At 43.3% G+C, this 13,596-nt stretch overlaps 1 protein-coding gene and 1 long non-coding RNA gene across 6 annotated transcripts in view; one reads left to right on the top strand and one right to left on the bottom strand.

Annotated features, from left to right (window-relative positions):
• LOC104668857 overlaps positions 1-13,596 on the top strand; it is a 123,059-nt gene that overhangs the window by 93,740 nt on the left and 15,723 nt on the right. The gene's annotated exons all lie outside the window — the stretch shown is intronic.
• Positions 1-13,596, bottom strand: part of TRAF3IP2 (TRAF3 interacting protein 2) — a 59,325-nt gene that overhangs the window by 16,531 nt on the left and 29,198 nt on the right. For all 3 annotated transcript variants that reach the window (XM_030929599.1, XM_030929598.1, XM_010371652.2), the window contains 2 exons: positions 6,677-6,869; positions 1,253-1,431 (listed from right to left, as the gene is read on the bottom strand). In XM_030929599.1, coding sequence (XP_030785459.1) covers positions 1,253-1,431; positions 6,677-6,869 — 372 coding nt within the window. The remainder of the gene's footprint in view (positions 1-1,252; positions 1,432-6,676; positions 6,870-13,596) is intronic.

Raw genomic sequence — 13,596 nt, forward strand, 5'->3', positions numbered from 1 at the left:
TCCACAAATGCTCAAAATTAAAATGATTACGATCTTAAGAAAATGTTCAAAAAATAAAAAATAAAAAAAAAGAAAATGTTCAGAAATAAAATGTTTTGAATGAAAACAGCAATGAATCATTGTCATAGAAACCTTTCAGAGTTGTCAACGACTAAACAGCACAGAAACCCCAAAAGGAATTAGCAGATGCAAAAGGCTTTGTTTCAGGTTTGGTTCAAAGAGGTTCCCAGATTTGGAAAATACATATTAGAATTACCTGAGCTTCTCTAGCAAGCACATCATATAATAATCTCACAAATAGTGGCTGTTTTCTTAAGATTTCTGGAAATTACTGTCCTGATTGACCTTAATATGAGAACATTTTGGTGATATTTCAACATTTCTGGTTCTGGCAGCAAAATGTGGAAAAAGAATCATCACCTTACGCTTAGTCGAATGTTTCTTTAAATAAAAGGCTTACTTTGCATTTGGTTGTGATGCAGTATGGAGAATGTGAGACGGTTTTTTCCAAACGAGATTGCTCATTCCTACAGGAAATGACCTCGTTCTTGATGGCTGCTGCTAACTTATGGTGAGACGCTGGGTCCCTGTCCAATACCACATGGACATCCGATCAATTTACCCAGGGACAAGTCCACTCAAAAGCATCATTTAGAAGAGGGAAAAGGCATTGGGGTTATTTGTTTTTGGAGTATGTGCTTAAGGACATCTAGAGGTAAGCAGTTTTTGAGCGTTACTACTGGTGTCAGAATCACTAAAAACATTCATACAAAATGCTGGTTACTTTTTAAGCAAAAAGCAAAAAAAGTACATTTTATTTTACTGTGTATATGAGAAATAGCTGAGGTTATGAGGCCAGGTACAGTAGCTCACACCTGTAATCCTAGCACTTTGGGAGGCCAAGCGGGGGTGGATCGCTTGAGTCCAGCAGTTCGAGACCAGCCTGGGCAACATGGCAAAACCCCATCTCTAGTAAAAGTATAAGCAAATTAGCTGGGTGTGGTGGTGTGCACCTGTAACCCCAGCTATTCAGGAGGCTGAGGTGGGAGAATCACCTGAGCCCAGGAGGTTGAGGCTGCAGTTAGCCATGATCACACCACTGCACTCCAGCCTAGGCAACAGGAGTGAGAGGCTGCCTTAAAAAAAAAAAAAAAAAAAAAAAATCTGAGATTAGGGACGAGTGATCATTCAGCCATCACAAAGTACAAGACCTCACAAGAAGAAGGAGAGAACAATGTTGCAAACAACTTACGCAATTCTTCTGGCAAATTGCTTGTTTTTAGAGTTCCTCTGGCTGGAGGGTTGCTAGGAGGTCTAGGCACAGCAGCTGGGGACGGAGGCTGGGGAACCTGTGGTCTCAGCTCTGCAGGGCACTCTAAGGACTCCCCAGGAGTGCCAGCTCTATTAGGTGGCTGGTGATGCGGCTGTTCCCTAGAAAGGAATACATTTACAGTCAATTTTCATTCTTTACAAAGCCAAACCTTCCGGGACAGAAGCCTTTTAGAATTATGGGAAGATCCCAGTGGGCTATCTCTCCTCTGCCTCTATTTCTTATCTGAGACAGAAGGAAGAAGGGAGCTCCATGGAGTTTTAGTCAATAAGCAATTCAGCTGGCTGCCACATGTGAAGGCCTGTGCTCTGACTCCAAAGAGGGAAGCAGGATTTGATTTCTCTATTCAAGATTTGTTTAATTGGAAAAACAAGTCTCATGCACAGGGCAGACAAGGTCACCAACAAAACAAAGTAGTATGACAGGTGACACAGATGGTTGATGTTATAGGCATTCAGATAAAAAGACATGACTTTTAGCTCATAATAGGTAACATTTAATTATGTATCAAAAGGTAAAGAGGACCATGTAGATTTAGAAGTATTTGTACTGTTGACATATAAATGGAAATCTGATTTTGAAGAACCTTTAAAGAAGTTGTTACCATATTAGATAGCATCTTTATTATTTTGGTTGCCAGTATTCCCACGAGCATTCTGCTGAGATGAACAATCAGATGACCTCGTGTGAGATTTGCAGGGCAGAAGGAAACGGAGAGCACGCTTCTGCTGCTTCTGTGTTTTTGTTGGTAAGCACAGTGATGAGGTGCTGGGTTTTCCCCAGAAAGCCTCCCAGTGTCCTGTTACCAGCTTCACAAGCATCAAGGGCAGGGCATGGGCATCCATTGTTCGCCAGTGGAGATCTATCTGGCACAGAACTGATCCAACCATTGCAGTGGTCACAGCGGTGTTGGCTTTCTGATTCTCCACCTTCCTGGCTGCCAGAGGAGGCAGTCTCTTTAGTGGCCCTGTTGTGTGGTGGTGTGCGAACCAGTGGTAGGACTAAAACTGTCTCTATAATGTTTTATTTCTTTAAAAAAATTCTGAAGCAAATGTGACAATATGTTAACATTCTTAAAATCTGGGTAGTGGGAACATGGATGTTGTTATTTGTTGTGTGTTTGAAATTGTGTCATATTATAAATTTTAAAAAATGTTTTGACTACAAAATCTCTATGTGTATGCCCAGTTTTTATAGATTGTTGCTTATGCTTTTCCTATTTTTACCCAAAGAGTAATCGGGAATTCTAAAAGTCTTATGTAACAGGATTTGAAATAAAATTACACAGAATCTCAACTGTACTATATTTTGAAAATATGAATGCTTAAGATTATTTTTATTTTATATTTTTATTAATATAGAGAAAATAATTTCTATAACATAAGCTTTCATCTAATGGGGGGATCCCATTCCATATTTTTTTCTCTTTTTCTTTTTTTTATTTCTCCAAGAAAAACCCATTCCAGTTATTTTGCATTAAATTCTTTTATACCAAAAAAACTGTTTCAAAAGTTGCTTAGTTGTTATAGAAGGTGATTGCTTATATGATAAAGAAATGTTAAGGCCTTGATAATGTTCAAAAACTTCTGTATAAAAACAATACCGTGGAAATTAATGACAGAGTAAACTTTCCGAATTAAAGTTCTCTTTCAAACTATCAGTAAGAGGAGACTTAGCTACCTTTTTTTTTTTTTTTTTTTTTTTTTTTTTTTTTTGAGACAGGGTCTTGCTCTGTCACCCAGGCTCAATCACAGCTCACTGCAGCCTTGACCTCCTGGGCTTGGGTGATTCTCCCACCTCAGCCTCCTGAGTAGCTGGGACCACAGGCATGAGCTACCACGCCTGGCTAATTTTTGTATTATTTTGGTAGAGATGGGGTTTCACCATGTTGCCCAAGCTGGTCACGAACTCCTGGCCTCAAGCGATCTTCCTGCCTTGGCCTCCCAAAGTACTGGGATTACAGGCATGAGCCACCATGCCCAGCCTCAGTTGGATGGGTTTGTGGGTATGTGTGTGTATGTTTTGTTTGTTTGTTAGTTTTTGAGACAGAGTCTCACTCTGTCACCCAGGCTGGAGTGCAGTGGCACAATCATGGCTCACTGCAGCCTTGATCTCTTGGGTTCAGGCAATTCTTCTGCCTCAGCTTCCTGAGTACCTGGAACCACAGGTATGTGCCACCACACCAGGCTAATTTTTGTATTTTTTTGTAGAGATGGGTTTTCGCTATGTTGCCCAAGCTGGTCTCAAATTCCTGGGCTCAAACAATCCACCCACCTCTGCCTCCCAAAGTGCTGGGATTACAGGTGTGAGCTACCATGCCCAGCCTAGCTCCTTTACCTGAACTTATTTTTCATTATCCTAAAATGATAAAATAGATCAAGAAGACCAGAGCAGGCTTAAATTGATGCTACAAAACCAATTACTCTGTATTATCTTTGCAACTCTTTTATAAGTCTAAAATTGTTTCAAAATAAAAGTTTATTTTAAAAATTACTATTCTCTTTCCTATTCAACACCAAACTTATTTCATAAAGATGCTAACATTTTATTTATTTCCCTGGAATTTTAGATATTTCTTCTGTAAGAGTGCCTATCCTGGCCGGGCGCGGTGGCTCAAGCCTGTAATCCCAGCACTTTGGGAGGCCGAGACGGGCGGATCACGAGGTCAGGAGATCGAGACCATCCTGGCTAACATGGTGAAACCCCGTCTCTACTAAAAATACAAAAAACTAGCCGGGCGACCTGGCGGGCGCCTGTAGTCCCAGCTACTGGGGAGGCTGAGCCAGGAGAATGGCGTGAACCCGGGAGGCGGAGCTTGCAGTGAGCTGAGATCCGGCCACTGCACTCCAGCCTGGGCGACAGAGCGAGACTCCGTCTCAAAAAAAAAAAAAAAAAAAAAAAAGAGTGCCTATCCTGCTGTAAAATCACATTTTACCTAATTCTATTGTTTAAACTCCATGTATTTATGGTTTAGAAATACAAGGGATCTGGCCCGGCATGGTGGCTCACACCCATAATCCTAGCACTTTGGGAGGCTGATGTGGGTGGATCACTTGAGGCCAGGAGTTTGAAACCAGCCTGGGCAACAAAGTGAGACCCCTTCTCTGCAAAAAATAAAAAAATTAGCTGGGTATGGTAGCGGGCACCTGTAGTTCCAGCTACTCTTGGGAGGCTGAGGTTGGAAGATGGCTTGAGCCCAGGAGGCAGAGGTTTCAATGAGTCGAGATTGCACCACTGCACTCCACCCTGAGTGACAGGGCCAGATCCTGTCTCAAAAGAAAAAGAGTCTCTACTAAAAAAAAAAAAAAAAAAAAAAAAAAAAAAAAAAAAAAAGGCCGGGCGCGGTGGCTCAAGCCTGTAATCCCAGCACTTTGGGAGGCCGAGACGGGCGGATCACAAGGTCAGGAGATCGAGACCATCCTGGCTAACACGGTGAAACCCCGTCTCTACTAAAAAAAAAAAAAAAAAAAAAGAAAGAAAAAGAGAAAAAAGGGATCTGTCTTGAAAGAAAATATGAGGGTTGGTGGGGTTCTGAGCAAAAGAGAAAGCAGGCATGTGCCTCTTCACCATTGTTAATAAAGTGGACTTTTTTTCTTTCAATGAAATTTTCAAACTAATTACCACTTTCTGTATTTCTGAAAAATCCACTCTAATAGTAACTTCATATTTTAGTCTATGCAGTAAAAACAGAATCTAGTTTTACAGTGGTATACAAAAGTTGTTTTTAAGCAAAAGTAAACATTTAATCTACTTTCTTCCAAATATTGTCATAAATCAGGACACTCCATTTACATGAGTTTTACCTGTATATTTTAGATCCATAAATTAAGAGAAAAGGAAAATCCAAAGAGAATAAGGGGAAAAAATGATGAAAGAGGCAGGGCACGGTGGCTCACGCCTGCAATCCTAGCACTTTGGGAGGCCTAGGCGGGCAGACCACAAGGTCAGGAGTTCGAGACTAGCCTGGCCAATATGGTGAAATCCCATCTCTACTAAAAATACAAAATTTAGCCAGATGTGGTGGCATGCAGCTACCTGGGAGGCTGAGGCAGGAGAACAGCTTGAACTCGGGAGGTGAAGGTTGCAGTGAGCCAAGATCATGCCACCGCACTCCAGCCTGGGTGACAGAGCAAGGCTCCATCTCAAAAAAAAAAAAAAAAGAAAAGATTGAAGAGTTATACAACTGAAATCATGAAAATACAGAGTTGTTTTTCTTTTTTTTTTTTTTTTTTTTTGAGACGGAGTCTCACTCTGTCGCCCAGGCTGGAGTGCAGTGGCCGGATCTCAGCTCACTGCAAGCTCCGCCTCCCAGGTTCACGCCATTCTCCTGCCTCAGCCTCCCGAGGAGCTGGGACTACAGGCGCTCGCCACCTCGCCCGGCTAGTTTTTTTGTATTTTTAGTAGAGACGGGGTTTCACCGTGTTAGCCAGGATGGTCTCGATCTCCTGACCTCGTGATCCGCCCGTCTCGGCCTCCCAAAGTGCTGGGATTACAGGCTTGAGCCACCGCGCCCGGCCCAGAGTTGTTTTTCTAAAGAAGCATAGGAGAGACCTAATAATGGTACTCAACATGTATGAATGTTTTTATTACAAAACAAAATAATAAGCCAGGTGCAGTGGCTCATGCCTGAATACCAGCACTTTGGAAGGCCAAGGTGGGTGGATCACTTGAGCCCAGGAGTTCAAGTCCAGCTGGGCAACATAGGGAGATCCCATCACTACAAAATATACAAAAGTTAGCTGGGCATGGTGGCGCATGCTTCTAGTCCCAGCTACTTAGGAAGCTGAGGTGGGAGGATCGCTTGAACCTGTAAGGTAGAGGTTGCAGTGAGTCAAGTTTGCACCACTGCACTCCAGCCTGGGTGACAGAGCAAGATGCTGTCTCAAAAAAAGAAAAGAATGGGTAATTTTAAATTTTGACCAAAAATTAATTAAATTTAACATTTTAAAGTAAGAAATAGGCTTAAACAGGAATAGACACTAGATATATAAAGAATTGGCTACAGCGGAAGTCAGTCATAGTAAAAACAAAAATCTATTTTGTGGACTAAAAATTCAGATGATCTGAAAATAAAAGAAAGGGGTGTGACTTGGAGAACATCTGACGAACCTTTCCTTCAACAGAATTTCGACTAGTCACTAGTGGCTTTCTGTGTCTGATAGAGATCCTTGTCAATCAGCTTCCATTTCCTCCTGACCTGAAAAGTCTATATTGGGCGTTCCACTGTGTGACTTGCTCACTAACGTGGATTAGCAAACCTATAGAGAATTCTGTTACATCTTCCTTGCATTGGCATAGTTCCTTTCCATGTTAAAAATGCCTGAAGATTGGGCCTGTCGTACTTACTGGTGCCTTGGAAGCCCCAGAAAGGAGCAGTCTCTCTGTGCGGGCCTCTCTTCTTGGTCCCAGGGGCTGGGATAATTCAGGATAACCTTCTGCACAGGGTGCAGGCCTCTCGCACTGGCTCCAGGCAGTGGCTGCCCAGGCAGAGCCGGCTGGATCACTTGCTGGTAGGCTGCTCGAGGGTAGTCATGGCCATCTGTAGATGAAGACGACAAAGAGAACAGGGAACATCAACTCTAGCTCCTTCGTGTGAAAGGAGTCGTAAGCTCCATGCTCATTTGTGTCTTGATACCAGCTGAGGGGTCCAGACATCAGTTACCACCTCTATGATGTTTGCCATATTTCTCTATTGTTGATTACTTAACTGTTTTCACAAAATTCACTTTTTTGTGTCCTAAATAAAAACATATGTGAAATCACCAGTTTGGTATTCTAACTGGAAAGCTCAAAAACCTTTTCAAAAAACTCTACACAGGCTCCTCTTTTCGTAAGATACTTAGGAAAATCCAACCATGAAGAACCTCTTTCACACCACCATTCCTACCATAATTTCCTTCATGTCCCAAACCCAAGGCTGGGAAAAATTATCTGTATGATAGATATAGAATCACTGCTCTGTCCTTTCCTCCCCCAAGTGGACACACACGTGCATGTGCACACACACACACACCCCACTCCCTTTTTTTTTTTTTTGGACGGAGTCTCGCTCTGTCGCCTAGGCTGGAGTGCAGTGGCTGGATCTCGGCTCACTGCAAGCTCCGCCTCCCGGGTTCACGCCATTCTCCTGCCTCAGCCTCCCGAGTAGCTGGGACTACAGGCACCCGCCACCTCGCCCGGCTAGTTTTTTGTATTTTTTAGTAGAGACGGGTTTTCACCGTGTTAGCCAGGATGGTCTCAATCTCCTGACCTCGTGATCCGCCCGTCTCGGCCTCCCAAAGTGCTGGGATTACAGGCTTGAGCCACCGCGCCCGGCCCCCACTCCCTCTTAAGAAGAAGTAAATGAATGAAAACTTCGCTCATGCTCCTGGGAACTAGCCAACCAATTGGCAACACCCTCCAACTTCCTTGGTCCTCTCCTGCTAGAGCCTACGTGCAACTGGAGCCAGGGCTGTTTGAAGAGGGCTGGGCTCAGAGCAGAGCCAGAGCTGGCAGTGACTTATGTGAATGTGCAACCTGGGAGAAAGTGGGTCCCAGCCAGGACCAGGAGCAGCAGGGTCCCCAGGGAAGGGCAGCCTGCCTGACCAGGCAAAAGAATAGAACTAAAAGCCCAGAGGAGAGATGCAGGGAACCAAGTAAGGGTGAGAGGGAAGAGCTCTGAGGGAATGGCCCAGGCCCAAAGGGGGTCAGGTGTTAGGAAATGTGAGAGATGCAAGAGGACTGAAAAGAGCCAAATGGTAGCCCTGCAAGATGAACAACAAGCACCTCCTAGTGATCCAAGCACTGCCCCTGCTACCCACATAAGCATAAGACGATCCAGGAGGAGGCATAACTAGTTAGGACAAGAAGGAAGTTGTTTTGTTTATTTTCTTAAAAAAACCCTCATTGATCTTAAAATTCTTTTGATTATTTTAAGATGAACCCTCATTGATCTTAAAATTCTTTTGCTGATTATAAAAGTAATAATCAAGTTTGCCTGCCATGTAGATAGGGTACATATAGGGATGTACAGCAAAATAAAACTGGCAAGTAAACAAAAAAGTGACTGGTAGGTTGAAACCAAAATGGGAAGGGTGAGAATGTGGCTAAGAATTGATTCTTAAGGCCAGGCACGGTGGCTCACACCTGTAATCCCAGTACTTCGGGTGGCCGAGGCGGACACATCACCTGAGTTCAGGAGTTCGAGACCAGCCAGGCCAACATGGTGAAACCCCACCTCTACTACAAATACAAAAATTAGCTGGGCGTCATGGCATGCACCTGTAACCCCAGCTACTTGGGAGGCTGAGGCAGGAGAATCCCTAGAACTTGGGAGATAGAGGCTGCAGCGAGGTGAGATTGTGCCATTGCACTCGACCTGGGCAAAAGGGCAAGACTCCGTCTCAAAAACAAAAAAAAAAGAACTGTATTCTTAGTTTGGTAAAGCAGTCAGGAGCCATCTACATTTTCAAAGGGACATTCAGAGGAATGACGGCCTCAAGTACAGAACAAAAGACAATGTGTACGTTCACTAGTGTGGCCTCCTCCAGGTTCTCATTGCCTAGACTCAGAAAACTGTTTGGGTGACCTGGCGATGTGCCCAAGCTAGTCTCTCAAGTGTGGTCAGATTCCCTGGACTCAATCTATTATTGTCTCCTTTGACCCATGACACCACCTGGGTCCTTCCGATCATGCTGCTTCTGGCCAAAGTGACCATGCCCCTCCAACCCAGACTGTCTCCTGGCAGCACCCCAGGACCCTTGCCCTGATATTGCTTAGGCCTGGTCATGACAAGTAGTAGGGGTTTAAAGAGGGGGAGGAGGAGAAACAGATCCACGTAGGTCTATCCCTGCACCTGGATGACAAACGAGACCGGGACTTGAAGGGACCGCTCTCAGAATGGAAGACAGGCCCACAGGGACTCCTATGGTCTAGGACAAGGTCTACTGCACAGGCTTCACCTTGGCAGCCTTCTCAGGGCAGGGCGGATCTATTCCAGGGGATCCAGATCACCAGTTGTAGTTTCAGGGCAACAGGGCAGGTCACTACTGCTCCTTTCCCTCAGTTTAAAAACTAGCAAAAAGTGGCCAGGCGCGGTGGCTCACGCCTGTAATCCCAGCACTTTGGGAGACCAAGGCAGGTGGATCATGAGGTCAGGAGATCGAGACCATCCTGGCTAACACGGTGAAACCCTGTCTCTACTAAAAATACAAAAAATTAGCTGGGTGTGGTGGCGGGCGCCTGTAGTCCCAGGTACTCAGGAGGCTGAGGCAGGAGAATGGCACGAACCCAGGAGGCAGAGCGTGCAGTGAGCCGAGATGGCACCACGGCACTCCAGCCTGGGCGACAGGACGAGATTCCATCTCAAAAAAAAAAAAAAGCAAAAAATGCCACTGCTCAGCCCTGCTTTTTGATGAGCCTTGTGTGAGCAGACCCTTTACAAACCCAGCTGTAGATAGAACTGTCTTGGTGGACTGCACTTACAATCTACCCTGCTTGATCAGGTTCCAGCCCCTATAGATCTTGCCTCCCATGACACTCTCACTGGCCCAGTAAGCTCTGGCTTCATCTTGAATATCCCAAACTTGTCCTCTCCTTTAGGATCCTGAGTTTGCCACCCTCTTTGTCCAGAATGTTTTTGCCCTAGATTTTCAAACTGACTTCTTGCCATTCAGAGCTCAGCCCAGATATCCCCTGTCCAAAGAGGCCTGCCTCTTCGCCCAGTTACTTTATTCCATTCCCTATTTTGCTTCCTTCATAGTTCCTCTCATGGGCTTGCATAAGTAAGCATGACTTTTACCTGTTAACTTCTTGCCTGCCTTCCCTACTAGAACATAAGCTCTGTGAAAACATAGACTGTGTCCTCTTGCTACCATGTCTCCAAGGATAGCAGTGGCACCCAGGGGATGCTCAATAAATGAATGAATGAAGGCTCAATAGTTACAAAGCCAACTTACAGAAAAAGAGAAGCCATTTAGGACTGCACAATCTATTAATACTTTCTGGGGCACAGGTCTCCTATACTAGGAGCCCCCAACTCCCAAGCCACAGGCTGGTATCAGTCTGTCGCCTGTTAGGAACCAGGCCACACGGTAGGAGGTGAGCAGTGGGTGAGCAAGTGAAGCTCTGTCTGTATTTACAGCAGCTCCCCACCACTTGCATTACCATCTGAGCTCTGCCTCCTGTCAGATCGGCAGCGGCATTAGATTCTCATAGGAGCACAGACCCTCTTGTGAACTGCGCACATGAGGGATCTAGACTGCATGCTCCTTATGAGAATCCAAGGCCTGATGATCTGTCACTGTCTTCCATCCCCCCAGATCTAGCTGCTGGAAAACAAGCTGAGGGCTCCCACTGATTCTACATTATGATGAGTTGCATAATTATTTCATTATATATTACAATGTAACAATAATAGAAATAAAGTACACAATAAAGGTAATGCACTTGAATCATCCCCAAACCATCCCCCTCCCCAGTCTGTGGAAAAATTGTCTTCCATGAAACTGGTCCCTGGTGCCAAAAAGGTTGGGGACCACTGCTCTAGACTGTCTTAATTCTCTTCTGCTATCCATCTGTTTTGGGGGTTTTTTGGTTTAATCGGTGTCTCCCTCCAGAAGTAGGAAGGAGAAAGACAAGGTAAAAGAGGAGAAACTTTGCCAGTGGCCTTAAAAGCCTTTATGAGGAAAGAGCTGAAAGTATCTTGGGAAGTTTTTAATGTTTGAAGCCATTTTTGCTTCCTATATCCATTAATGAATGGCTAATATGTTTTATTTGCTTTAAAAGGACTACCAAGCTCTAATCACAGGGTTTATTTCTTTTCCAGAAAGCGGATGTTAGTGCTGTTAATCAAAAGCCTTTGAATCAAGGTCATATGATTTCTAACAGATTATTTCCTGCACAACATGTTTTTGTCTCATAGCAACAAATCATATCATTAAAATCACCAAGGCATGTGGGGCTAAGTGTTTGATTAGCTGTAACTTTCATTTCAGAAATGGCCACCTGTGGTAAAAAGTTATGCCAGTTTATGTGAGCAGATGAAAATGATACACCTCATCAATTTCTAAAATTAGGGTACTGACAATATAGTCCTCCATGCTGTCCTTTTATTGTTGAAAACAAAGGAAAACTGAATATCAATGCATCAATAAAAAATGAGTGTTCCCTTTTGTAAGTGGAATCTGACCAGCTTTGTCTGGAATTTGACTGGTTGTATGGAAAAGGTTCCTAAATAGGCTGGACATGCCTGTAATCCTAGCACTTTGGGAGGCCTAGGTGGCTGGAGCTCTTGAGCCCAAGAGTTTAAGACTAGCCTGAGTAACAAGGTGAAATCCCATCTCTACAAAAAAAGAAACACACACACACACAAAAAGAAAAGTTGCTAAATAAAAACTATGTTTATCAGGTAAATGATCATCTTTTTCATTGCTCAAGTTTTAATCATTTTTTTCCAATTACTATGATGAAGGCTTGCTAATTTACTTGGATACTATACATATAAAATAAGGGTTAATATTTATTGATCACTTGCTACATGTCAAGTACTGTTCTAAGTTCCGTATTGAGAATTATAGAGTTCAATTTTCCATTTCCGTAAAGAAGTTTAACTCAGAATACAAATCCAGATTCCTCACCATGGCCTGTGTAGCCTTCATCTTCTAGCACACCATTCTCTCCTTGCTCACTCTGCTAGGCCCCACTGGCTTGCTTTTGATATCTTAATGACATCAAGCTCCTTGCTTCCTTAGCTCCTTGCTTCCTTGACCTTCTCATCCTTTAGGTTTCAGCTCAGATGTCTGCTTAAAGAGACATTGTCTGGCCAACCTGTCTATTAATGTCTGTTCCAACAGTTACTTCCCTTATAGCACTTATAATGTGTCCTTCTGTTTTTGACTTCTATTTCTTATCCATCTCTTCAGTAGACTGTGAATTCCATGAAAACAAGGACCGTGTATGACTATTTACTGAATAAATTGATAAGTGGATGGACAGGTTCTGTTTCCAAATATCACTGACTCCCTTCTTTGCTTCCCTCCCAGACCAAAAAAAAAAAAAATGGCTTTTCCAAGGCTTCATATCACAAAGACTCTACTCATGATTAAGGCTCACTCCTTTCCCCAGGAAGTAGAGAACAGATTTCTTTTTATTCATTCAACAAATATTTATTGAACCTCGATGGCCAGGCACTTGGTGAACAAAGATAAATAGGATACAGTTCCCTTGGGAGTACCTCAAAATAAAAGGAGAGAGAAAGAAAATCTGTGTGTCTGTGGGTGTCTGTTTTTAAACACAAACCCACACTAGTTAGTGTGTGAGAAGGGGAGACATATGAGTCGACAGCCACCTACTTGAGAATCCCTGTTCAAAAATAGCTTCCCTGCGGACTTGTCCCCAGTGCCTACAATTCCATCAAGAGAGTTTATTCTGTAGGAGCGGGAAGGTGGGTGATGTGATAGACAAATTATTTGCTAGCATGGTAACTCCTCAGTTCAGAGGCAGTGTTAATCACAAAGCAGAAATGAAAATCTTGCACAATCACGAATGGGCGCCCAGGACTGTATGTTATTTGTCAATCCTGTGATCTTCTTGGCCTGAGTACACACGATCTTTGTGTTACTGAGCTTTTACCACTTGGAATGTGTAGACCAAATCCTAAATGAGGTTTTCCATTTATCAGTCGCAACATGCAACATTTTTCTTCCTTATTAAGAATGGTATTAAAAGAGTTTATGAGAGAGAAATAAAATCTGATTTTCAACTTGTCAAAAAAACGTTGTGATATAATGCAATCAGTTTAGCCAGGAAAGAAAATGGCCAATATAAACTGTTGCAGGAACTCCCACAGCTGTAAGCAGCTGTGGTTCCTGAAAGGCAACTCCTTCTTTATCATTTCTTCCATCTGGTTTCTTTTTTTTCCTCACTTTAATTGTGCATGCATTCTAGCATACAAATCATCCCTTTTTTTTTTTTTTTTTTTTTTTTTGGTCCACAGGTACAATTGTACCCATGTACCCAGAAATTTATTCTATTCAGTCTCCTTGGTAGAGAAAGCAATAATTTTATAATAAAACGAGGGCTCTCGACTTAATTCCCTCTCTTTTTCCAAATATTTGCATCATGAGTTTCATTTGATTGCACAGCCATGAACTCCATGCTGGTGACCTTCAGTGGAAGGATTCGGAGGCAGCAGGAGGCCGACTTTTCCAGGGGGTGGGGTGAGGAGAAAACACAGGCTTATTCCCTTTCTTATTTTCACCTACTTTGAAAACTTTTTTTTTTTTTTA

The sequence above is a fragment of the Rhinopithecus roxellana genome, chromosome 4 (genome assembly GCF_007565055.1).
Source record: "Rhinopithecus roxellana isolate Shanxi Qingling chromosome 4, ASM756505v1, whole genome shotgun sequence".
In the NCBI taxonomy this organism is placed as follows: Eukaryota; Metazoa; Chordata; class Mammalia; order Primates; family Cercopithecidae; genus Rhinopithecus; species Rhinopithecus roxellana.